Below are 25,034 nucleotides of genomic sequence, written 5' to 3'. Positions count from 1 at the left end.
GAGAGGGCAGTCAGTGTACAGGAGGGTTTGTGCAGTCAGTGTATGGACTGGGAGGGAGCGAATCATCAGAATATGGAGTTGGAGGAAATGTCAGTGTTCAGACTGGGAGGGAACGAGAGGGCAGTTAGTGTACAGACTGGGAGGGTATGAGGGGAGGAGTGTGAGGGTGGTCAGTGTTCGGGCTGGGGAAGAGTGTGGGCGACCTGACTCTCAGTCGCCAGTGTGCTTATATCATCCTCGCATTGAAAGACTGGGTAAAGCCATGAGCACTGTTCTTTGTGAAATGACTGTAGAGGGTGTGGAGGTGCTGATTTCAAACAATGGGCACTGACTGTCTTACCTCCCATGAGAAAGAGCAGGCCAGCCACATACTGCATCAAATCGTGATCCTTGCAGCAGCCCAGAATCCCAATGATCCAGCCAAAGAGAATGATAGAAACTGCCATTCCAATAAAGCCTGCTGTCATTCGTCGCAGATCTGGGATTTGGAGAAAGCAAAGCTTGAATCAGAGAGATCAGCAAATCAAGAAACTAACCCCAAAATAATTCGAGCAGAGCACAGAGTACAGCTCCCTCTATTGTGTCTCATGAAACACTCCAACGACAGGGACAGCACAAGGTTAGATACAGAATAAAGTTCCTTCTACACTGTCCTCAGGCAGGGTCAGAACAAGATTAGATAGACAGTTAAGCTTTCTCTACACTTTCTGCATCAACACAGCCAGAACAGGGGCAGCGCCGGGTTAGATTTTTTTTCTATCCCTACACTACTGCCATACAGTAGTAGTGAAAAATGTGTTGCTGGAAAAGCGCAGCAGGTCAGGCAGCATCAAAGGAGCAGGAGAATCGACGTTCCGGGCATAAGCCCTTCTTCAGGAATGAAGAAGGGCTTACGCCCGAAACGTCGATTCTCCTGCTTCTTTGATGCTGCCTGACCTGCTGCGCTTTTCCAGCTCTGATCTCCAGCATCTGTAGTCCTCACTTTCTCCTAGTTGATTTCAACCTACTGCGAATCCTCTTGCAAGGATGCATTCCTTGAAGAAGCTATCCTCCTCCCTCTGCAAGGATCTCAGTGAGTCCCCTCATTCCTGAAGAAGGGCTTATGCCTGAAATATTGATTCTCCTGCTCCTTTGATGCTGCCTGACCTGCTGCGCTTTTCCAGCAACACATTTTTCAGCTCTGATCTCCAGCATCTGCAGTCCTCACTTTCTCCATACAGTAGTAGTGCCCATTTTCCCAGCACCCATGCTGTGTGTGTAGGTGCAAGACACAGTGAAAACACCAGATGCATAGATAACTTTATTAATATTCCACCACCAGGAAAAACACTCAGTGAACCAGTAACAAGCAAAGCTGACATGAAAAAAATTAATCTATCTTTGCACACCTCTGGAATAAGTTTGGACTTGAACCTAGGCCTCCATGTCCAGGGAAAGGGACACTACCATTGCACCACAAGAAAGACCCTAAGTATGGAGGTTAGGTCGAGCGAAATAGTATTGACTACCTTGATTACTTGATTATATGAATTTGGTATTACGTATTGTATATTTTGTAAACAATATATTTTATTCTTTGACATTTTTGATTATGGTCTGAAACGAGAAAAGATCCAATTTAAAAACCAAGGATTCTTTTGACATTGCTGCAATTTTTAAAAGCAAGGAACCTGACACTCATTGGAAGCACTGTTTACACAGCTGCAGGTTCAAGCTGTAGCTGAAATTTACCCTGCAGACAAGGTAGAGCCAAGGGCTGTGTACAAATGGAGATTAATCCAGCAAAAAGTAGCTGATTGCTTTGTGATGAGTTATTGATGACCAAAGCCTGAGGGCTGTCATCAACAGAGTGAGACACCATCAGTTCTCTGCCTGCACAGGAGCTCTCTCTTGTCTGCAGAGGAAGAAACCTGTTCAGTTTCCCTTCAGCAGTAAGCTGTGACTTCTGTTTGAGGAGTCAGATACATTTTTAATTGTTAACCAGCTTGCCTCCTGCAAACAGGGGAGAATGATCAAGAAACAGCGTGCTGATCAGCACAGAACTAAGAAGGCAAAGATAACTGAGGCTCTGTCATGGCACTAGGGTTTAGAGCAAATACAAGGCGACCAGGTATACTCAGAGTAGGGAAGCACTGGATTGACACAATATTTGATTACAGTTAAAGCAGCTTGAGCATGAGGACAGATTGATTAAAAAAAAAAGGTTGAATTCCAAAGGGATGGAAAAGATAAAGAGATAACAGAGAAAGATGAAGAAAAGAATGTAAATGAGCAAACTAGAGTTACAGTTGTAAAGGTAAACAGGAGAAAAATATGAATATCAGCTTAAAATTATACAATTGAAACAGGAGATGTTAGTTACTGATGCAGCCACTGGTAGAGAGAATCTGAGTCATAATTTGAAGTCCAGTTATGTTTGCATGGGACCTACCCACTTTTGAGGAAAAGAATTGTGGAGGTGTTCTTATGTCATTTGAGAAAATAGCTAGGCAAATGAAATGAGCAAAAGAAAACTGATATTGTTTGTTGCTGAGTTAGTTGACAGGTAAAGCAGAGGAAATTTCTGCTTAGCTGTCAGTAGAGGTTGCTTTGAAGAAAACTGTATTAGCTATATTTAGGATCGGCAAAGATTCTGAAATTTAAGGAACGGCTGGGGCAAAACTACACGGAAGTCAAAAGAGTTAAACAAAGTAATTTTGACAGGTGGATAAGAGCATTAGGAGCTGAACATATGTATAAAGGTTTTAGAGAGATTATTCGCCTAGAGGAATTTAAAAACTTACTACCTTCCATATTGCCTTGAGGACCAATTGCTCGGCAGGTAGCAATAATGGTTGATGATTATGAGTTCATCCAAAAACTAAACCTTTTTTCCTCAGAAATTCAAGAGGGATTGAAAATGGGAGAGTGAAAGAATGTAGGTGTTTTAGTTAAGAAATGATTGGTGGGAATGTCCAGGGTGTCCTCTCGGATTGGAAGGGGAGGAGATGAAAATCGGAAGCCAAGCTTCCTCAGTAACAAGGTTTGCTTAGAATGCTGCAAGTTGAAAGAAAAATCACTGGGACTTACTAGAGTTCATAAGAATGAATCCCAAAAGGAATAAGCTTCCCCCACAGATCAGATTGCAGTTTAACTATAACTAAGAAACCAAAGATAGACACTATCATGAGTGCAGAATTACACAGAGTAGATGAGAGATATGAAGAGTGATAATCAAAAAGAAAGATAGTTCCTTTCTCTTCAAGGGAAAAATCAAAGTCCATGACTATAGTACAGGATACTGAGCTATTCAAACCATCTGGTTGGGGAAGGATTTAGTTTTCCATTCAGATGATTAAATGAAAGCTAAAGTGTTGGTAAATAAGACAGGCAAAGCATATATCCCAGTTCCATTGCACAAAATCCATTGCTTGGCTGTCTAGCAGAAAGTAGACAGTGAGAATAAAAGGGTCCTTCTCAGGATAACAGCTGGTGACAAATGGTGTTCCCTAAGACTCAGTGTTGGGACCACAACTTTTCATTTTATACATTAATGATCAAAATGAAGGAACTGAGTGCATTCTGGCTAAGTTTGCAGATGGTACAAAGATAGATGGAGGGACAGATAGCATTGAAGAGGTGGGGAGGCTGCAGAAGGATTTGGGCAGGTTAGGAGGGTGGGCAAAGAATTGCAGATGGGGCAATTGTGAGGGTGTGCATTTTGGTAGGAAAAATCAAGACATGGACTATTTTCTAATTGGGGAGAAAATTCATAAGTCTGACGTGCAAAGAGACTTGGGAGTTCTAGTCCAGGATTCTCTCAAGGTAAACTTGGAGGTTGAGTCAGTAGTCAGGAAGGCAAATGCAATGATGGCATTTATTTTGAGGACTTGAATATAAAAGCTGGTAGGTATAGTTCTCGGGCTCTGTAAGGCTCTGGTCAGACACATTTGGAGTATTGTGTGCAATTTTGGACCCCAAGTCTCAAGAAGAATGTACTGGCCCTGAAGCATGTTTAGAGGAGGTTCACAAGAATGGTCCCAGGGATGAAAAGCTTAACATATGAGGAACGTTTGAGCACTCTGGGTTTATGGATGGAGTTTAGAAGGATGGGGTGGGGGGGGGAGGTATCTAATTGAAACGTACAGAATACTGAATGGCCTGGATAGAGTGGATGTTGGGAAGAAGTTTCCATTGGTAGGAGAGACTCGGACCCAAAGGCATAGCCTGAGAGTAAAGGGAAGACCTTTTAGAACGGAGATAAGGAGTAACTTCTTCGGCCAGAGAGTGGTGAAGCTATGGAATTCATTGCCACAGAAGGCTGTGGAGGCCAGGTCATTGAGTATATTTAAGACTGGGGTAGATAGGTCCTTGAGTATCAAAGGGATCAAGGGTTACAGGGAGAAAGCAGGAGAATGGGGTTGAGAAACTTATCAGCCATGATTGGTGGAGTAGACTCGATGGGCTGAATGGCCTAATTTCTGCTCCTATGTCTTATGATCTTAGGTCTTCATTCATTGAGGCTCAGGAAGCAGATCCAGAGTTAAGTAAGAGATTGCAGACAACTCACACTAAAGCTGAGGCTGAAGGAGTTTCAGAATGTTGTTACATTATGAACAGGATTCTGATGAGGATTTAGAGACTTCCTCATAGACCTACAGGTGAAGAAGGGATAGTTGATCATCAGTTAGTGGCACCGCCCAGGTATCCTTTGGACACATTACAAATCACACATGAAGGTTCTGTGGCAGGGACTCAATAACAAGTATTTAACACAGCGAAGACTTCATAAAGGTGTAGTACAGATTTGTAAAACATGTCAGTTGGTAAGAAAACCTCAGGAGTCTCCAGATAAGGAAGCATCTGGATAAGAAGTAGATGCACATAGTAGGTTCTGCTATAATGAGATAGTCCCATTCTTGTGCAACGTTTTCCCATTATTGAAAAATCACACAATAGCTGCGCCAAACTAATGCGGCCAGAATTGCATTATAACCAATACACACTTTAAAAGTTTGCACTTTAGAAACATTGTCCCCAATCCTTCAATCACTTTACAGTGAATTCACGTTAATGAAATGTGTTATAGCAGTTTGACCTGTAATGTAACTGGAGTAGTAATACAAAGAAATAATGTTCCCTTGGAGTGTACTAAGACGGACGGGTCAGACATGAAAATTATTTTTCAAAGACTGTCAAGGGAAAATCATACTGCTGGAGATTCTGAATATTTTATCTCAAAATGGGAGGTTTTTCCTTATGCTTCAAATCAAGCTGATAATCAATAAAAATACAAAGAGACGCTGAAATAAGTCAGCCGCTGCTGCTGGCTAGTGTAGCATTTGTCTTCCAGAGGGGTTGATGAAAAAGAAAATATGAATTGTAGCTGTACAGCAATCCTATCATATAGTCAGATGAAAGCCATGACTGGGGGGTGACAGAGTGGCCCAGAGGTTAGCACTGCTACCTCACAGTGCCAGTGACTTGGGTTTGATTCTATCCTCAGGCGACTGTCTGTGTGGGGTTTGCACATTTTCCCAGTGTTTGTGTTTCACACCACAATCCAAAGATGTGCAGGTTAGGTAGACTAGCCATACTAAATTGTTCATTGTGTCCAAGGATGGGTAGGTTAGGTGGATTAGCTATGGGAAATGCAGGGATAGGGTAGGGGATGGATCTGAGCGGGATGATCTTAAAAGGGTCAGTGTGGACTTAATGGGCCAAATGGCTTGCTTTCATGCTATAGGGATTCTATGAAAGCCCTATAGAAGGATTTAACTTCCTCTTAGGAAATGATCTGGCTGGTTCAAAAATATTGGCTTCACCAAGAGTAAAAGAAACAGATCTTACAGGAGGAATATCCTGGATTGTTCCTGACTAGATCTCAGGTCCATAGAACTAGATAGGAAGAAAAAGGAGTCTATGAAAAAGTCAATCATTGGATATAAATTTTGAAAATGTATTTAAAAAGGGTGAAGGAGGAGAGAATGAGGCTGACATATTTAGTCCTTAGCAGAAATGCAATGAACAGATTTGAAACTGAAACAGCTTACTCAGAAACAATCAAAATGACACCTCTGTGTTATTACTTGAAAAACAAATTCTTAATGAGGAAATGAAGACCACTTCAAACACCAGCTGGTGGGTAAAGGGCCATCAGCTTCTGAGCGCCACAATAACGTTTGATGAATGACGCTCAAAATTTGAATGGCAGGTCACTTAAGTATTAGGAAAACGCAGTCTAAAATATAAAAGCGTTTTTATTGGCCATGATTACATTAAAAAACTTATTTTTTTGAAGAAATGCTATAACTTGTCAGGTAATGAGGAAATCGCAACCATCAATTAAATCTGCTGTTTTAATTCCAGTACCAGCTTTCAAAGGACCATTTAGCAGAGTCTTAACACGACCAGTATGACCTAAAAACAGGATTGGGAAATAGTGTCTTTCAACAATTATAGATGTTTCAACAAGCTTTTAGGAAAAATGACTACTAAAGTTCAATGCTTTATATATATATATTGAAAAAGATAAAATTTGAGCCTTGATCTTAAAGTATGTCAGGTAATTAAAGAAATAATGTCTAGGTTACAAATTGAACAATTCACACCTTCTGTGTATCATCTAATCTCAAGGTGCATTGGAAAGACGGCATCAAAGTTTGAAGACTATGATTAGAGCTTATTGCTAAGAGTGTCTTAATGATAGGAATAAGGGGTTTGTTACTATTTGCCATTAGGGATACTCCAAATGAGTCCCTAGCATTCAGTTCTTTTGAACTAATTTATGGGTGTGACGTAAGACTGCTTTGTGTTAACACAGTGAAAAGATTATATAATAAGGATGATTGCTGGGAGAAAGGGGTACTTATAGTAGTGAAGGAAGGAGGGAGAGAAATAGAAACATCAGTGCAATAGGAAATTAATCCAAAATGAAAACTTCAGAAGTTAACTTTCCAACAAACTAAAATATACTGAGGTACTTAAAGGATTAAATATTTTTATTTTCCAAAAAAATTATCAAGGTGACCTCTGAATTATTTGTGGGAATAGACCTGAAAAAGTGGTTTTGGCTGTTCATGACGCTGCTGTAGAGAATACATTACCTATAAAGCAACACCTGTGCTGACTCAATCTAGAGAGATTAGCTCAGGTGAGGAAAGAAATTTCATTTATGATGAACAATGACATTATTGGACTGAGTCAAAGTAACTGCATATCATCCATTGTGGTTGTAAAGATTCTGCATGATTATCGTGATGTCAATGTGGTAACAAGAGTGGACTCATATCCTAAACCATGACTGAAGGATGTGTTGAACAAACTGAACACGCCTGGTTTGTCACAAAAATCGACTTGCTAAATGGATAATTAGTAATAGAGAAAGCTACAGAAATTTTGGTTTGTGTAACACCAGATGGACCTAATCAGTACAAAGTCATGCTATTTGGAATGAAAAACGCATCAGCAATGTTTCAACGGTTAAACAATAACCAAAGGAATTAATAATTGTAAAAGAAAACAACGAATTGCGGATGGTGGAAATCTGAAACACACACAGAAATTGCTGGAGAAACTCAGTCAGTCCGGCAGCGTCTGTGGAGAAAATGCACAGTTAACTTTGCGGGTTCAGTGATCCTTCTTCAGATCTAGTAATTGTACTGTTTAAATTTACTATTTGGTTGTTTTTAGCCAAACCTGGCAAAAATATTGGCACCATTTGCCTGAACTGTTTGTTTGACTTCCATAAATCTATTTGCTGTAAATTGAGCTGAGTGAACTTGCCAATGCCAATGTATTTAGGCCATACTATGGGACAAAATCAAATAGCACTTAGATAAACAAAATTAGAGGCTATTTTGGACTTCCCATGCCTAAATTGAGCTTTTGCACTGTGTTAGCACCCTATAGATTCTTTCACAAGTTTGTTCTGAATTTCAACACTGTCACTGCACCCGTAACAAACTTTGTAAAAGGCAGAATATTTGAATATATGTAAGTGCCAAACTGCCTTGGAAAAATTAGAAACTGTACTAAAGACAGTTTGAATTGTGCTAAATTATACAAAGCCATTTAATTGGCTTTTGATGCCAGGGATGTCATTGTGTGGGGTTCGTTTTACTGCAATATGACAAGATGAGGATTGAATGGTTTGTCAGTTATTTTTCTGCAGAAGCTGACTACATATCAACTAAAGTATTCAATTGCTCAGAAAGAGACCTTGAGTCTTGTGATGGTTCAACATCATTTTGAAACATGCATTACCAATAATATGGACAAAACTGCTGTTTATACGGACCACGATCGTTTAGATTTCTTAGAAAGGTGGTGGGACCAGAACTTACGATTGTTTCGGTGGAGCTTAATTCTTCAACTGTATAATTTGAAAATCATTCATGTGTCTGGAAAAGAAAATGTCATTGCGGAGGCTTTATTGAGAGTGCATATGAGAGAGACAGCGTGTAGTGTAAAAATGATTGCTGTGTGATTTAGTGTGTAATTAATATTGACATGTAACCAGACTTAGTAATTTGTAGAATTAGCAATAAGATAACTTCTGATGCATAACAAACATGCCTCCTTAAAATTTATGCTTTTTTTTCCTTTGGAGGGAGGTGGGAATAAACGGTAGGATTTATAAATTATGTATTTAATATATATTAATATTATTTATTTTAAGTTTAGGTTTCTTATTTTTTTGAGTTGATAGATTTTGGATTTTCTGTGTCTGAAATTGACATTTTCCAAGTATTTTTGTAGCATGGTGATTTCTTTCAAGCCTGACTTCAGAGTAAATGGGTTTTGCCTACCAAGAATGGGGCCATTTATTTAGTTTAGTTTGTTTTGCAATGCAGCACAATAAATAATGGGCCTCAAGGTTGGTTATTGATCTCTGGAGCTAGTTTTCTCTGAACCTTAAGGGAAACATGAATAGCTTAGAGAAGGTGATTGGCAATCAGTTTTTGAGTAGTCCTGTGAAGTCAGACCTGTCCTCCTGAGAATTAAACTGTTTAGATTGAGGAGTTAGTGTTAATCCCAGACCAGGAGTGTTGGGATAAAACCCCAAAGTGGTTACTTAAAGCTGGGTACATTTAAGCTCAGGTTTATAATAGCTCCAGGAAGAAGCTATCTGCAGCACCAGTCTAAATGGCAAAGTCGCGTGTGACTTAGGAACTTAGAAACAGGGACTTCGGTGTAAGTGCTGTATGAGTGCTTTTTTTGTTGAGTGCTGTACAAAAGCTGGTTTGTTTATTTTCAATTTCAAAAGTGATGTTTTGGGATTTATTGAGTTAAACTTTTACCGTATTTTTAAAAATCTCTGAATGTGTGTGAAATGTAGATGGCTTTTATTTTCAACCTTGTTGTTCTATTAATAAACATTTGTTTTCTTGTTACAGCAAACTGCAGCATTTTGACCGTATGTTTTACCAAGAGAGCATTATGTTAAAATTCTACAAGTCCAATTAAGAAAAATCAAACCAGGTTCCTGTGGGATCTGAATTGTTCAGTAATAGCATCGGCTGGGATCAGGAACAGTCTAGTATTGTTATTATCTCTATGACTCTACTATTCTGAAACACATCAACAGTACTCTAAATCTCACCCTGCGGTTCCTATTATTACTGTCAACCTCAGCTTGCAGTACTCTCTATTAATCTGAAACTCAGTTGGCAGAACTGTTTATAAATCTCATCCTACAGTAGTCTTTACTCCACTGAATGCCAGTCTGTACTTCCCTGCCCTACTCTCAACTGCAACTTCAGTACTTTCTACTCCTCTCAATGTCAGCCTGCAGTCCTTGTTATTACTGCCAATCTCAGCCTGCAGTAATCTATGTTCCTCTGGACATCAGCAGTCAGTACTCAGTATACTCTAAACTACAGCCTGCATTAGAGCCATAGAGTCAATAAGATGTACAGCACGGAAACAGACCCTTTGGTCCAACTCTTCCATGCTGATCAGATATCCTAACCTAATCTAGTTCCATTTGCTAGCACTTGGCCCATATCCCTCCAAACCCTTCCTATTCACATACTCATTCAGATGCCTTTTAAATGTTGCAATTGTACCAGCCTCCACCACTTCCTCTGGCAGCTCATTCCATACACGTACCACCCTCTGCATGAAAAGGTTGCCCCTTAGGTCTCTTTTATATCTTTTCCCCTCTCACCCTAAACCTATGCCCTCTAGTTCTGGACTCCCCCACCCCAGGGAAAAGGCCTTGTCTATTTACCCTATCCATGCTCCTCATTTTTTAATAAACATTTATAAGTTCACCTCTCAGCCTCCAACGCTCCAGAGAAAACAGCCCCAGCCTATTCAGCCTCTCCCTGTAACTCTCTCCCTCGTCACCCCCTTGTCCTTAATATGTCTGTAAAATCCCTTTGTATTATCCTTGACACTATTTGCCAAAGCTATCTCATGTCCCCTTTTTGCCCTCCTGATTTCCCTCTTAAGTATACTCCTACTGCCTTTATACTCTAAGGATTCACTTGATATCCCCTGTCTGTACCTGACATATGCTTCCTTCTTTTTCTTAACCAAAACCTGAATTTCTCTAGTCATTTAGCATTCCCTACACCTACCAGCCTTACCTTTCACCCTAACAGGAATATACTGTCTCAGGACTCTCGTAATCTCATTTCTGAAGGCATCCCATTTTCCAGCCATCCCTCTACCTGTAAACATCTGTCCCCAGTCAACTTTTGAAAATTCTTGCCTAATACCATCAAAATTGGCCTTCGTCTAATTTAGAAATTAAATTTTTAGATCTGGTCTATCCTTTTCCATCACTATTTTAAATCTAATAGAATTATGGTCGCAGGCCCCAAAGTGCTCCCCCACTGACACCTCAGTCACCTGCTCTGCCTTATATCGCAAGAGTAGGTCATGTTTTGCAGCTTCTCTTGTAGGTGCACCCACATACTGAATCAGAAAATTGTCTTATACACATAACAAATTCCTCTCCATCTAAACCCTTAACACTATGGCAGTCCCAGTCTATGTTTGGAAAGTTAAAATCCCCTACCATAACCACCCTATTATTCTTAATTGAGATATTTGAGGTTTCCTTACAAATTTGTTTCTCAATTTCCCTCTGACTATTAGGGGGACTATAATACAATCCCAATAAGGTGATCATCCCTTTCATATTTCTCAGTTCCTCCCAAATAACTTCCCTGGATGTATTTCCGGGAGTATCCTCCCTCAGCACAGCTGTAATGCTATCCCTTATCAAAAGCTCCACTCCCTCTCCTCTCTTGCCTCCCCTTCTGTCCTTTCTATAGCATTTGTACCCAGAACATTAAGCTGCCAGTCCTGCCCATTCCTGAGCCATGTTTCTGTAATTGCCATGATATCCCAGTCCCGTGTTCCTAACCATGCCCTAAGTTCATCTGCCTTCCCTGTTAGGCCGCTTGCATTGAGATAAATGCAGTTTAATTTATCAGTCCTACCTTGTTCTCTGCTTTGTTCCTGCCTGCCCTGACTGTTTGACTTGCTCCTTTTCCCAACTGTACCAGTCTCAGATTGATCTCTTTCCTCACTATCTCCCCAGGTCCCACCAACCCCAACACCCCCCCACCTTTAGTTTAAATCTTCCTGAGCAGCTCGAGTAAATCTCCCTGCCAGTATATTAGTCCCCTTCCAATTCAGGTGCAATCCATCCTTCTTGTACAGGTCACTTCTACCCCAGAAGAGATTCCAATGATCCAAAAATGTGAACCTTTTCCTCTGCACCAGGTCCTCAGCCACACATTCATCTGCTCTATCCTCCTATTCCTACCCTCACTAGCTCGTAGCACTGAGAGTAATCCAGGTATTATTACCTCGAGGACCTCCGTTTTAAATTCCTGCCTAACTTTCTACATTCTCCCTTCGGAATCTCATCCTTTTCCCTTCCTAAATCATTAGTTCCAATGTGTACATGGATCTCCACTGGTCCCTCTCTCCTTTGAGAACATTCTGCACCTTCTCTGAGATTTTTTTTTATCCTGGTATCTTAATGATCCAGGGTACCGTTCTGACTTTTCACTGCCGGCCGCAGCAATGTCTGTCTGTGCCTCTGACTAGAAACTCCTATCTCAAATGATCCCGATGTACCTCTAATTTAATTAGATTACATTCTTGGTGCCAGAATCTTGGACTCTGCATTCCTCTGAACTTCAGCCTGCAGTTCTCTCTAGTACTCTGACTGTCTGCCTGAAGTACTGTTTATGAATCTTAGTCTGAGGCTGCAATACTCTTATTACTGTGAACCTTAGCCTGCAGCACCCTGTTTTACACAGAACCTCAGCTTGCAGTATTATCTATTACTCTGAACCTCAGTCTACAATATTATTACTCTGAACCTCAGTCTGTAATATTATTACTCTGAACCTCAGTCTGTAATATTATTACTCTGAACCTCAGTCTGCAATATTATTACTCTGAACCTCAGTGTGTGGTACTCCATTACTCTAAACCTCAGCCTGTGGTACTCCATTACTCTAAACCTCAGCCTGTGGTACTCCATTACTCTAAACCTCAGCCTGTGGTACTCCATTACTCTAAACCTCACCTGTGGTACTCCATTACTCTAAACCTCAGCCTGTGGTACTCCATTACTCTAAACCTCAGCCTGTGGTACTCCATTAATCTGAACCTCAGTCTGTAATATTATTACTCTGAACCTCAGTCTGCAATATTATTACTCTGAACCTCAGTCTGCAATATTATTACTCTGAACCTCAGTGTGTGGTACTCCATTACTCTAAACCTCAGCCTGTGGTACTCCATTACTCTGAACCTCAGTCTGTAATATTATTACTCTGAACCTCAGTCTGCAATATTATTACTGTGAACCTCAGTCTGCAATATTATTACTGCGATACTCCATTACTCTAAACCTCAGCCTGCGATATGCCATTACTCTAAACCTCAGCCTGCGATACGCCATTACTCTAAACCTCAGCCTGTGGTACTCTATTACTCTAAACCTCAGCGTGTGGTATGCATTACTCTAAACCTCAGCCTGCGATACGCCATTACTCTAAACCTCAGCCTGCGATACGCCATTACTCTAAACCTCAGCCTGCGGTACTGCATTACTCTAAACCTCAGCCTGCGGTATGCATTACTCTAAACCTCAGCCTGTGGTACTCCATTACTCTAAACCTCAGCCTGCGGTACTCCATTACTCTAAACCTCAGCCTGCGGTACTCCATTACTCTAAACCTCAGCCTGCGATACTCCATTACTCTAAACCTCAGCCTGCGATACGCCATTACTCTAAACCTCAGCCTGTGGTACTCTATTGCTCTAAACCTCAGCCTGTGGTACTCCATTACTCTAAACCTCAGCCTGTGGTACTCCATTACTCTGAACCTCAGTCTGTAATATTATTACTCTGAACCTCAGTCTGCAATATTATTACTGTGAACCTCAGTCTGCAATATTATTACTGTGAACCTCAGCGTGTGGTACTCCATTACTCTAAACCTCAGTCTGCGATACTCCATTACTCTAAACCTCAGCCTGTGGTACTCTATTACTCTAATCCTCAGCATGTGGTACTGCATTACTCTAAACCTCAGCCTGTGGTACTCCATTACTCTAAACCTCAGCCTGTGGTACAATATTACTCTAAACCTCAGCCTGTGATACTCCATTACTCTAAACCTCAGCCTGTGATACTCCATTATTCTAAACCTCAGCCTGTGGTACAATATTACTCTAAACCTCAGCCTGTGATACTCCATTACTCTAAACCTCAGCCTGTGGTACTCCATTACGCTAAACCTCAGCCTGTGGTACTCTATTACTCTAAACCTTAGCCTGTGATACTCCATTACTCTAAACCTCAGCCTGTGGTACTCCATTACTCTAAACCTCAGCCTGTGATACTCTATTACTCTAAGCCTCAGCCTGCGATACGCCATTACTCTAAACCTCAGCCTGTGGTACTCTATTACTCTAAACCTTAGCCTGTGGTACTCCATTACTCTAAACCTCAGCCTGTGGTACTCCATTACTCTTAAACGTCAGCCTGCGGTACTCTATTACTCTAAACCTCAGCCTGCGGTACTCCATTACTCTAAACCTCAGCCTGTGGTACTCCATTACTCTAAACCTCAGCCTGCGGTATTCCATTACTCTAAACCTCAGCCTGTGGTACTCCATTACTCTAAACCTCAGCCTGTGGTACTCCATTACTCTAAACCTCAGCCTGTGGTACTGTATTACTCTAAACCTCAGCCTGCAGTACTCCATTACTCTAAACCTCAGCCTGTGGTACTCTATTACTCTTAACCTCAGCCTGTGGTACTCCATTCTCTAAACCTCAGCCTGTGGTACTCCATTATTCTAAATCTCAGCCTGTGATACTCTATTACTCAAAACCTCAGACTGTCGTACTCCATTACTCTTAACCTCAGCCTGTGGTACTCTATTACACTGAACTGTGATCCTAACCTTCTTTTCCTTGTACTTACGCAAAGCGTGCCATTCGTCCTGCCGAATAGTCATGGTTAAATTAACTGGTAGGTTTCGTGGCACTGTTGAGGAGGAGTAGTGATACTTCACAGGAATACATCGCTGTACAACACCTGTAACATAAACACACAATTTCAGAGCCAGTGCTGGTCCACACTCTGCGATTAACACAACTTAACGCACCCACTCACAGCAAGTATTACTGACATTTTAACCATCTGTTCATAGGGCACCGACTCTGTCCAGAAAGATCATTAAAACATCAATCCTACCATCAAATAGCCACAGTGCGGACAATGTGTCTTCAGAAAAGGTATTGTTACTTCCTTTCAGCACCAAACAACTGGTCTTATGTTAAAAACAGAGACATCTTAGAGTAGCAGCCCAATAGTAAAACCGTAGACTATTACAGCATTGTAGTCTGACAAACTGCTGTGCTTTTCCAGCACCACTCTATTCCAAAATTTTGCATATATGTGTTCTGCTTTCAGTAAACACTTTCTGCTTCTGTAAATCTGCCCTCTTATCCCTGGGCATTTCCTAGTTGTGCCTCACCTGATGTCTCTCCGTCAGCTGTCGGAGGCCTTTTCTCCTTGCTGGCATTAGCTTCATTCAGGCTTCAGTGTTGACAGGCCCAGGGTGACCCAGTGTTGCCATCTGTCCAGCCAACACCACAACGTGCGCCACTTCCGACTGCAATCACCACTCCTTTAATTCTCCAGACTTAAACCACAGCCACTAACAATACATTCTATCAGGAGGCTCGCTGCACAGACAGAGAAAATATATAACACATGCATTCATTCCTAATTATTGCACTGCCACTCTGAACCTCAAAACACAGTCCTCTCCATTACTCTGAACTTCAATCTGCAGTACGCCATATTACCCTGAACCTTAGAAACTCTGATTGGTCCTTGTTCCAGCAATGCCTGGGGCTCACTGTTTCAATATTTATGTAATCTGCTGGTGTTCCAACTCCCTCTGTATCATTTGCTTCAGGGTCTGGATGATTCCACAACAAACAGCTAGGACTGTATTCTAGGCCAAGGTGCAGCACAGATTAGATACAGTTACCAAACTCCCTCCACACTCACTCTCTGAGCAGTTTCTGTGAACATAAAACCTCTCTCAGCTCTTCCCCACTCAAGCTCCCATCACTAGATATTTCCACAGAATACTAAGTGGGTGAAGGTCAGGCAACAGTGAGCAAATAAACACTCCAAAGGCAATTAAAAAGTGAACAGAGGAAATTCCCCCTATAGGGGCGCAGTGGCTCAGTGGTTAGCACTGCTGCCTCACAGCACCAGGGTCCCGGGATCAATTCCTGCCTCAGGGCAACTGTCTGTGTGGAGTTTGCACATTCTCCCCGTGTCTGCATGGGTTTCCTCCGGGTGCTCCAGTTAGTTTCCTCCCACAGTCCAAAAATGTGCAGGTTAGATGAATTGGCCATGCTAAATTGCCCATAGTGCTAGGTACATTAGTCAGGGGTAAAATGTAAGGAAATGAGTCTGGGTGGGTGACTGTTCGGCTGGTGGGTGTGGACCTGTTGGGCTGAAGGGCCTGTTTCCACACTGTCGGTAGTCTTAGCTGAGACTAAACATATTCATTCGGGACAGCATGGGGTTAGATATAGGGTAATGCTCTTTCTACTCTTTTAAGCTGAAAGTACAAACTGCCTCTGCTCTAAACTGAAATTAAAACTTGCTCTAATCTTTTAAACTGAAAGAAACCATCAATTCTTTTAAACTGATAGTAAAACTCCCTCTACACTATCCACATCAAACACTAATGGAAGAGGGACAAGATGGGGTTACAGCATAAAGGCCCCTCTACTTGAAAACACAAAGTCAAGCTTCCTCAATTCTTCTCAACTGAAAGCACAGCTCCTGCTCCACTGTCACCATCCAACACTCCCAGGACAGGTCTAGCACAAGGCTAGACACAGAGTTAAGCTCCCTCAAATCTATTAAATTGAAAACAAAGCTTCCTCAAGTCTTTTAGACAGAGTGAAGCTTCACTTTGAACACTTTTGAATGGAAAATAAATCTACCTTGATACTGGCCCATCAAACTCTCCCAGGACAGAGACGAGACAGGGTTAATTATAGCGCAATGTTCCCTTTAAACTGAAAATAAAATTTCTATCTTCACTCTCCCAATCAAAGATTGCCAGGGCAGCTAAGTAGCACAGTAGTTAGCACTGCTGCCTCACAGCGCCAGGGACCCAGGTCTAATTCCAGCCTTGGGTGACTGTATGGAGTTTCACGGTCTTCCCATAACCATGTGGATTCCCTTCGGGTGCTCCAGTTTCCTCCCACAGTCCAAAGGTATGCAGGCCAGGTGGATTAGCCTTGATACATGTGGGTTACAGAGATTGGGGGGTGGGGAGTGGTTCTGGGAGAGATGCTCTTCAAAGGGTTAGTGTAGACACAATGGTCTGAATGACCTCGATCTGGACTGTAAGGATTTGATGATTCTAAGTACAGCATGAGGTTCGATACAGGGTAGAGTTCCCTCTACATTGTCCTATTGAACATTCTCAGGACAGGTACAGCATGGGATTAGATTCAGAGTTAAGCTCCTCTACACTGTCTCCCTTCAAATACTCCTCGACAGGTACAGCATTTAGTTAAGACACAGACTAAAGTGCCTCTTACTATTTTAACCTGATTGTAAAGCACCCTGGACTATTTTAAACTGAACATAAAGCTCCCTCTGCTCTTTGAAACTGAAAGTAAGCTCCCTTTACACAGTCACCATCAAACACCCTCGGAACAGGAAAGGTACAGGGTTAGATACAGAGTACAGCCTCCTCTACTCTCTTAAATTGATTGTAAAGCACTCTCTACTCTTTTAAACAGAAAGTAAAGCTGTCACCTTCATTTCTTTCCCCCTCAACTATTCAAACATACCTCCCTCTGAACTGACTGTACCCCATGCTCTCAGATCCAACCCTGACTGTTGACAAGGGCGGTGCTGCTGTTGTCTGGCAGACTCACCTCTACATTGCAGAGGCTGAACGCCAGCTCTCCGACATCTCCCTCCTGTCTCCTCTTGGACCATGACCCCATCATGGAACACTAGACCATTGTGTCCACAATGGTCACTAACCTCATTTCATCTGGTGATCTTCCCTCCACCGCTTCAACCTCATCGTCCCCCAACCTCACACAGTACACTTCTACCTTCTTCCCAACATTCACAAACAGGACCTATTGTTTCTGCCTGCTCCTGCCCCTTGGAACGCAACTCGTCCTAACTCAACTGATTTTTTAAAACTCTCCCCTAAGCAACTAGAAGAGCAAAAGGGAGGGGGGGGGGGGGGGGGGGGGGAGCATGAGAAAGGACTTGGAAATAGGATTAAGGAGAATCCTAAGATATTTTATAAATACTTTAAAGGGAAGAGGTTAACTACGGAAAGGGTAGGGCCCATTAAGGACCAAGGGAGTGACCTGTGTGTGAACTGCATGATATTAGAATGGTGTTCAATGAATATTTCTCTTCGGTCTTCACTCTGGAATAGGAAGATGTAGGTATGGAATTCATGAAAAAGGATTGTGAGGAACTTGCACAGTTTGACAGAGGAAATGGGGAGGTATTGGAGGCACCATCAGGCTTGAAATAAACAAAACCCCTGGCCTGGATGAATTGCATCCCAGGCTGCTGTGGAGGACGAGGCAGAGAATTGTAGGGGCTCTGACCACAGGGGAAAAGCTAGAGGACTGGAGGACAGCAAATGTGGTCCCACCTTTCAATGGCAGGGGGGAGTTGGAAGAGAGTCTCACATTGGTGGTCGGGAAACTACGGGGGAAAACTCTGAAGGAGCGAATTAACACCTACTTGGAAAAACATGAGTTAATTAGGGATTGTCAGCATGGCTTTACAGAGACAGATCATGTCTAACAAATTTGTTAGAGTGTTTTAAAAAGTGATTAAGTGTGCGGATGAGGGAAGCTCATGTTGATGTAGTTTATATGGATTTTAACAAAGCTTTTGACATGGTCCCACATGGGAAACTGATTGATTGAGAAGGTTAAAGCACATGGAGTTGAGGGAAACATGACGAGATGGACTGGAAACTGGCTTAGCAATAGGACACAAAAGGCAGTGGTAGAAGGCTGTTCGAGTGACTGGAGGCCAGTGTCCAGTGGCTTACCACAAGAATTAGAGATGGAAATGTGTGCTGGAGAAGCGCAGCAGGTCAGGCAGCATCTAGGGAACAGGAGAATCGACGTTTCGGGCATTAGCCCTTCTTCAGGAATGAGGAAAGTTTGTCCAGCAGGCTAAGATAAAAGATAGGGAGGAGGGACTTGGGGGAGGGACGTCGGAAATGTGATAGGTGGAAAAAGGTCAGGGTGAGGGTGATAGGACAGATTGGGGTAGGGGCGGAGAGGTCGGGAAGAAGATTCTATCAGGACATAGTGATCAAAAATGGTGTGTTTTGGCTTGTGCATGAGATGAATTTTCATAGACCAGCTGCCATATCTCACGAGGGTAGCAATCTAATCTCATTTTCACTGTCTTATCAATATAGTCAAGACTGCTTAAACAGGAGGTGCAAGACTTGCGCCCACACCTCCCCTCTCACCTCCCTCCAAGGCCCCAAAGGAAACTTCCATATCCGCCACAGATCTGTCCTATCACCCTCACCTTGACCTTTTTCCACCTATCACATTTCTGACGCCCCTCCCCCAAGTCCCTCCTCCCTATCTTTTATCTTAGCCTGCTGGACAAACTTTCCTCATTCCTGAAGAAGGGCTAATGCCCGAAACGTCGATTCTCCTGTTCCCTAGATGCTGCCTGACCTGCTGCGCTTCTCCAGCAACACTTTTCCATCTCTGATCTCCAGCATCTGCAGACCTCATTTTCTCTACCACAAGAATTGGTACTGGGAACCCTTATTGTTACATAAACAATAAATAATGTAGGTGAAAATGTAGGGGGGATTGTTAAATAAATTTGCAGACGACATCAAGATTGGTGGAATGGTAAATAACAAAGAAAATGATTGTAGGGTTGTAAGATTGGTCAGACAGGCAAACCAGTGCCAGACAGTACTTAATCCTGACAAGTGCAAGGTGATGCACTTTGGAAGAAGCAGCAAGTTGAGGGAGTATTTAATGAATACCAGGATACTGGGTAGCTTAAAGGAACAGAAGGGTCTTGGGGTAATTATTCACAGATCCCTCAAGTAGGCAGAGCATGTGATTTCCTGAAGAAGGGCTCATGCCCGAAACGTCGATTCTCCTGTTCCCTGGATGCTGCCTGACCTGCTGCGCTTTTCCAGCAACACATTTTCAGCTCTGATCTCCAACATCTGTGGTCCTCACTTTCTCCTAGAGCACGTGAATAGAATAGTTAAGGCGGCATATGGGGCACTTGCTTCCTTCAGTTGTGGGGTAGAGTATAAGAGAAAGGAGGTAGTGCTGGAGTTGTACAGAGCACTGTTCAGGCTGTAACTGTGTGCACTTCTGGTAACATCACTACAGGAAGGATGTGATAGCACTGGTGGGGGTGGGGGTACAGAGGAGGTTCACCAGGATGTTGCCTGGGATGGAGAAATTGAGCTATAAGGAGAGATTACATAGGCTTGGGGTGTTTTCTTTACTGTAGAGAAGACTGAGGCGGGGACCTAATTGAGATGTGTAGGACTGAGGGGTATGGACGGGGAGAACAGAGAGCAGCTATTCCCCTTAGTTGAGGGGTCAATCATGAAATAGCATAGTTTTAGGGTAAAGGGCAGGAGATTCATAGGGGATTTAGGCAAAACTGTTTTTCACTCAGGAGGTGATGGAAATCTGGAATGCACTGCCTGGGAAGGGAGTGGACACTGAAAATCTTACAACCTTTAAAAGATACTTGGATAAGGGGGTGATATGGTGGCTCAGTGGTTAGCACTGCTGTCTCACAGCACCAGGGACCCGGGTTCGGTTCTAGCCTCAGGCGACTGTCTGAGTGGAGTTTGCATATTCTCCCCGTGCCCAGCATGGGTTTCCTCCGGGTGTTCCAGTTTCTTCCCAAAATCCAAAGAAGTGCAGATCAGGTGAATTGGCCATGCTAAGTTGCCCATAGTGTTAGATGCATTAGTCAGGGGTAAATATAGGGTAGGGGAATGGGTCTGGTGGATTACCGTTCAGACAGTCAGTGTGGACTTGTTAGGCAGAAGGGCCTGTTTCCAAACTGTAGGGAACCTAATCCAATAAGTACTACAAATATTATAACATTCAAGGACATGGAACAAATGCAGGAAATTGGGATTAGCACACTTCTGGTGGCAGTTATATCGGTACAGACTCAATGGGCCAAAGGACCTTTTCTGTGCACGTATGAATCTGTGACCCTAGTCCCTCCCCACTTGCATCCACAATTACATCAGTTTCCCATTCATAGACATCAGCCAACTCCTCTGCAGCATGGACATGCAATACCTTTACATGCCCATCCTCCACCAGGATGGTTTCAGGGCTTTCCTCTTCTTCCTGGAAAAAAAGCATGAACTGTCCCCTCTGCCACCACATTCCTCTGCCTATCCAAGCTCATCCTCTCTTTGAAGAATCTCTTCTTTAACTCCTCCCACTTTCTTCAGATCAAAGATGTGACCAAGGGTGAGCCCCAGTGATGCCAGACCTTTTGTGCGGTACCTGGAATATTCCTTGTTTCAATCCTACCTGGGTCCCTCCCCAAAATTCTTTTTCTGGTACACCGATGACATTGTCGATGCTACCTCCCTCCCTTGTTCCGAACTGGGAAAATTTGTCAATTTTACTTCCAATTTCCATCCCACTCTCACCTTCATTTGGTCACATCTGAATCCTCTGTTCCATTCCTTGTCACCTCTGTTTCCATTCCTGGGGATAGGCTGACCATGACAAACCAACAGACGCCCAGAGTTACTGTACTATACATCCTCACACCCTGCTTCCTGTAAAGACTCCATTCTGTTCTTCCAGTTTTCCTGCCTCCATCTCATCTGATTTCATGATGCTACCTTCTGCGGGGGTGGGCGTGCCTCAGAAATGTTCACCTTCTTCCTCACCTGAGGACTCCCACCTTGTGGGTTAACAGCGTCCTCAACCGTGTCCTACCAATTTTGCATTTCAGCCATCACCCCTTCCCTTCCCTCCCACAACACCACTCGAGTGCCCTCATTTTACACTCCCCCAGCTTCTGCATCATTTCCACCACCTCCAGCAGTATGCGACAGACATGTACAATCCCCACAGCACCCTCTATGAATGCAGCAAAAGGTCTTGCATTCAATTCCTCTCACAATTAAACCATTTGCTTTCCTGATTACTTTCTGTACCTGCATACTAACGTTCTGTCATGGTTTCAAGATGGCACTGACACATGGCGACACTTTGCGAGCTCTCTGCAGGACATCTTACTCTTGCATTTCTTCCAATCGTTCTGCGCTTTTAAACTTCAATTCTAAGTCTGTTAAAATTACTAACAATGTTCTCTTAAATCTACATTTAAATCTTCTACAATCATCCAGGCCTGATTCACCTTCTCTGCAACTGTAACATTGTATTCCTCGCTCTGTACTATTATCCTTATGCACTTCGTATGGTATGATCTGCATGTACTGTACACAAAACAAAACATTTCACTGTACATGTAACAATAATAAATCAAATCAAATCAAATCAAGCACTAGGACACCCAGATCCCTCTGCATCTCAGGGCTCTGCAATCTCTCACTATTTAGATAATGGGCTTTCAGATTAGATTAGATTACTTACAGTGTGGAAACAGGCCCTTCGGCCCAACAAGTCCACACCGACCCCCCGAAGCGAAACCCACCCAGACCCATTCCCCTACATTTAACCCTTCACCTAAAACTACAGACAATTTAGCATGGCCAATTCACCTGACCTGCACATCTTTGGACTGTGGGAGGAAACCAGAGCACCCAGAGGAAACTCACGCAGACACGGGGAGAACGTGCAAACTCCACACAGTCAATCGCCTGAGGCAGGAATTGAACCCGGGTCTCTGGCGCTGTGAGGCAGCAGTGCTAACCACTGTGCCACCGTGCTGCCCATTTTGTTTTATTCATCCTGTCAAAATGGACAATTTCATGTGTTCCCACATTTTACTTTGTTTGACAGATCTTTGACCACTCACTGAACCAATCAATATAGCTAATTTAATGCCTTCCAGCCCTTCAACCAAATCATTTGTATCAATTGTAAAGAATTGAGGCCCCAGCACCAACTCCTGTGGCACACCACTCACAACATGAAAACATCCATTTACTCCGACTCTCTGCTTCCTGTTAGCTAGTCCATCTTCAATCCATGCCAATATGTTACTTCCTACAGCATGAGTTTTCACTTTCCACAATAACCTTTGATGCAGCACCTTACAAAATGCCTTCTGGAAATCCATATACAGTACATCTGCTGGTTCTCCTTTATCTACACCTCAAGTCCCTTCTTCAGATTTCTCCAAAGAATTAGTTCAATTAGATATCCCTTTGACAAGGGCATTTTTCCTGATTATCTTGAACTTGTCCCTGTTATAATATCTTTCACAGTAACTTGTAATATTTTTCACTGTTAAGCTGATTGTCATGTAGTTTCCTGCTTTCTCCTTTTGTGGAAAAGAAGGAATGAAATTCACTATTTTACAATCCAAAAGTACATTTCCTGACTCTAATGAGCTTTTGAAAATTAAAACCAAGGAATGAGCTATCTCACTAATTACTCATTTAAAGACTCGAAGATGAAATCCATCAGGACTTTGGGATGTGTCAGCTCACAGGTCCAACAATGTACTCCTAGCTATTTCCCTGGAGACTGGAATTTTCTTCAGTTCCTCCCTCTTTTTCAATTCCTGACTTACAGCTATTTCCGAGATGCTACGTCTCTAATGAAGACCAACTCCTGCCCTCTGCACACACTTTTCTCTCCTATGTTAGTATGGTAATAGTTATGTGATCCTAACTTGTGCATGACATATACATAGACTCAAACAATAATGCATTGGTGCACATGCCCAAACATGGAACAGTGCTTTTCCATAGAAAGGCATACGCGCGCCCACACACACACACTACTGAATCAGATAGAAAAGACCATGTCTTTATGATTGCTACGTCTGGCAGTGATGCACTTTCTCTGGAATTCATTGAGAAAATAATCAGTTTTTAAAGTTGAAATCGAGTTATCTGATTATTTAACCCCTCCCTTCCATTACAGTGAGATTTATAATTCACTGTTAGAATTCTACAATGAGTAGAAAGCAGGACAAATTCAAGCGCAGGCTTGTTAGAAAGTTCTTCTAACTTCATTGTGAGTCAAATGATTTCCTGGTAAACAAGGCTTTAGTGGAAGACAGAGCACCGTTTACTGCATATCTGCCACCTACCCCGTCTCTAATCCCCACACCCAGCCACAGCCAAAGACCCTTTGATTGATTGACTGATATTTGCTGACTGTTTTGAAGTCTAGCAGCCTGTGGGTGTCTCATCTCTCTCATTCCCCGGATATTAATCTATAATTTACTGCTTCCATGATGCCTGCTCTCCCTGTTAATCTGACTGTTAACAGCCTCACAGTTCCTTATTTCACGGCATACTCTTAACATCGATTAAAGCACAGCCTGTATATCACAACCCAGGAGCTGTGGTTCTCTTGTCAAACAAGATTGTCTAGCGTCTTGCATGGCAATGTTCAGCACCCTGGACAGCGCCGTCCCTGGATCCCAAATCCAGGCTTTCAGCAAATGCCGAGCACACCCAGAGCAGCAGCGATAAGCAGACTGCCAGATACTAAAAACACAGGCAAATTCACCTCACCAAACCCAGACTCCTGTGAATACACATCCCACTTAACTGGGAGTTTCTGCGGACAACACTCAAGCCGTACGGCTCCAAGCAACATGATGTCAAGGTCGCGTTTACAGATTAGAGCCCGAACCCAACCTCTTCACCACCCAAAACCCTGAAGTGCTCCTAACCTAACTCTTTGCACCAAACACACCTTCAACCCCATTCACCTCCCCAGCCCCAGACAGGTATTCCTCTGTCTGGGAGCCCCAAGTCTCTCAATCTCTGTGCTCTCCGGCAATCCAATCCTCTCTCTGTGGGAGACTCCCACTCTGCTACCCCCCCACCCTCCCCCAGTTCTCCGGGAGACCCCCCACCCTGTCTCCCTTCCCCACCCGCCCAGCTCTCACCTTTGAAGATGAGCTCCTCGGTGTCCTGGTCGAAGCCCTGGCGGTGGCACTTCCTCCAGAGGCCCAGGATGGTGGAGTTGAACTGGCGGCTGCAGTGAGAGTCGAGCGGGGCTGAAGCGAGGAAGTAGCCGTGTGCCCGGGCCAGCAGCTGCCGGGGAGCCTGGCGGAGGGGCAGGTTCTGGCTCGGGATGTAGATGAAGCCGGGGTCGTTCCTCTTGTTCGCGTAGTTCTTGCAGCGGTCCCGGTGCCGCCGGGCGTCCGTCTCGTACCAGTAGTCGGTGCAGATAGCCATGGCGAGCAGGCCGAGAGCACAGAGAGCCAGCAACAACCCAGCACCGGTCAGCAGCTTCATCGCCGCCATTGCACACCGACACACAGACAGAGAGCGGGGAGAGA

General features: G+C 43.2%; 1 protein-coding gene across 1 annotated transcript in view; it reads right to left on the bottom strand.

Moving 5' to 3' along the window:
* tmem276b (transmembrane protein 276b) overlaps positions 1-25,028 on the bottom strand; it is a 26,138-nt gene extending 1,110 nt beyond the window's left edge. Inside the window, exons 1-3 of the mRNA XM_043706298.1 lie at positions 24,639-25,028; positions 14,451-14,564; positions 341-478 (exon numbers count right to left, since the gene is read on the bottom strand). Of these exons, the coding sequence (XP_043562233.1) occupies positions 341-478; positions 14,451-14,564; positions 24,639-24,999 (613 nt within the window). The 5' untranslated portion in view covers positions 25,000-25,028. The remainder of the gene's footprint in view (positions 1-340; positions 479-14,450; positions 14,565-24,638) is intronic.
* Between the last annotated feature and the right edge of the window lie 6 nt (positions 25,029-25,034).

Source organism: Chiloscyllium plagiosum, chromosome 16 (assembly GCF_004010195.1).
Source record: "Chiloscyllium plagiosum isolate BGI_BamShark_2017 chromosome 16, ASM401019v2, whole genome shotgun sequence".
NCBI lineage: Eukaryota > Metazoa > Chordata > Chondrichthyes > Orectolobiformes > Hemiscylliidae > Chiloscyllium > Chiloscyllium plagiosum.
Note: the sequence above shows the minus strand (reverse complement) of the source record. Positions and strands in the feature narration are given on the sequence as shown.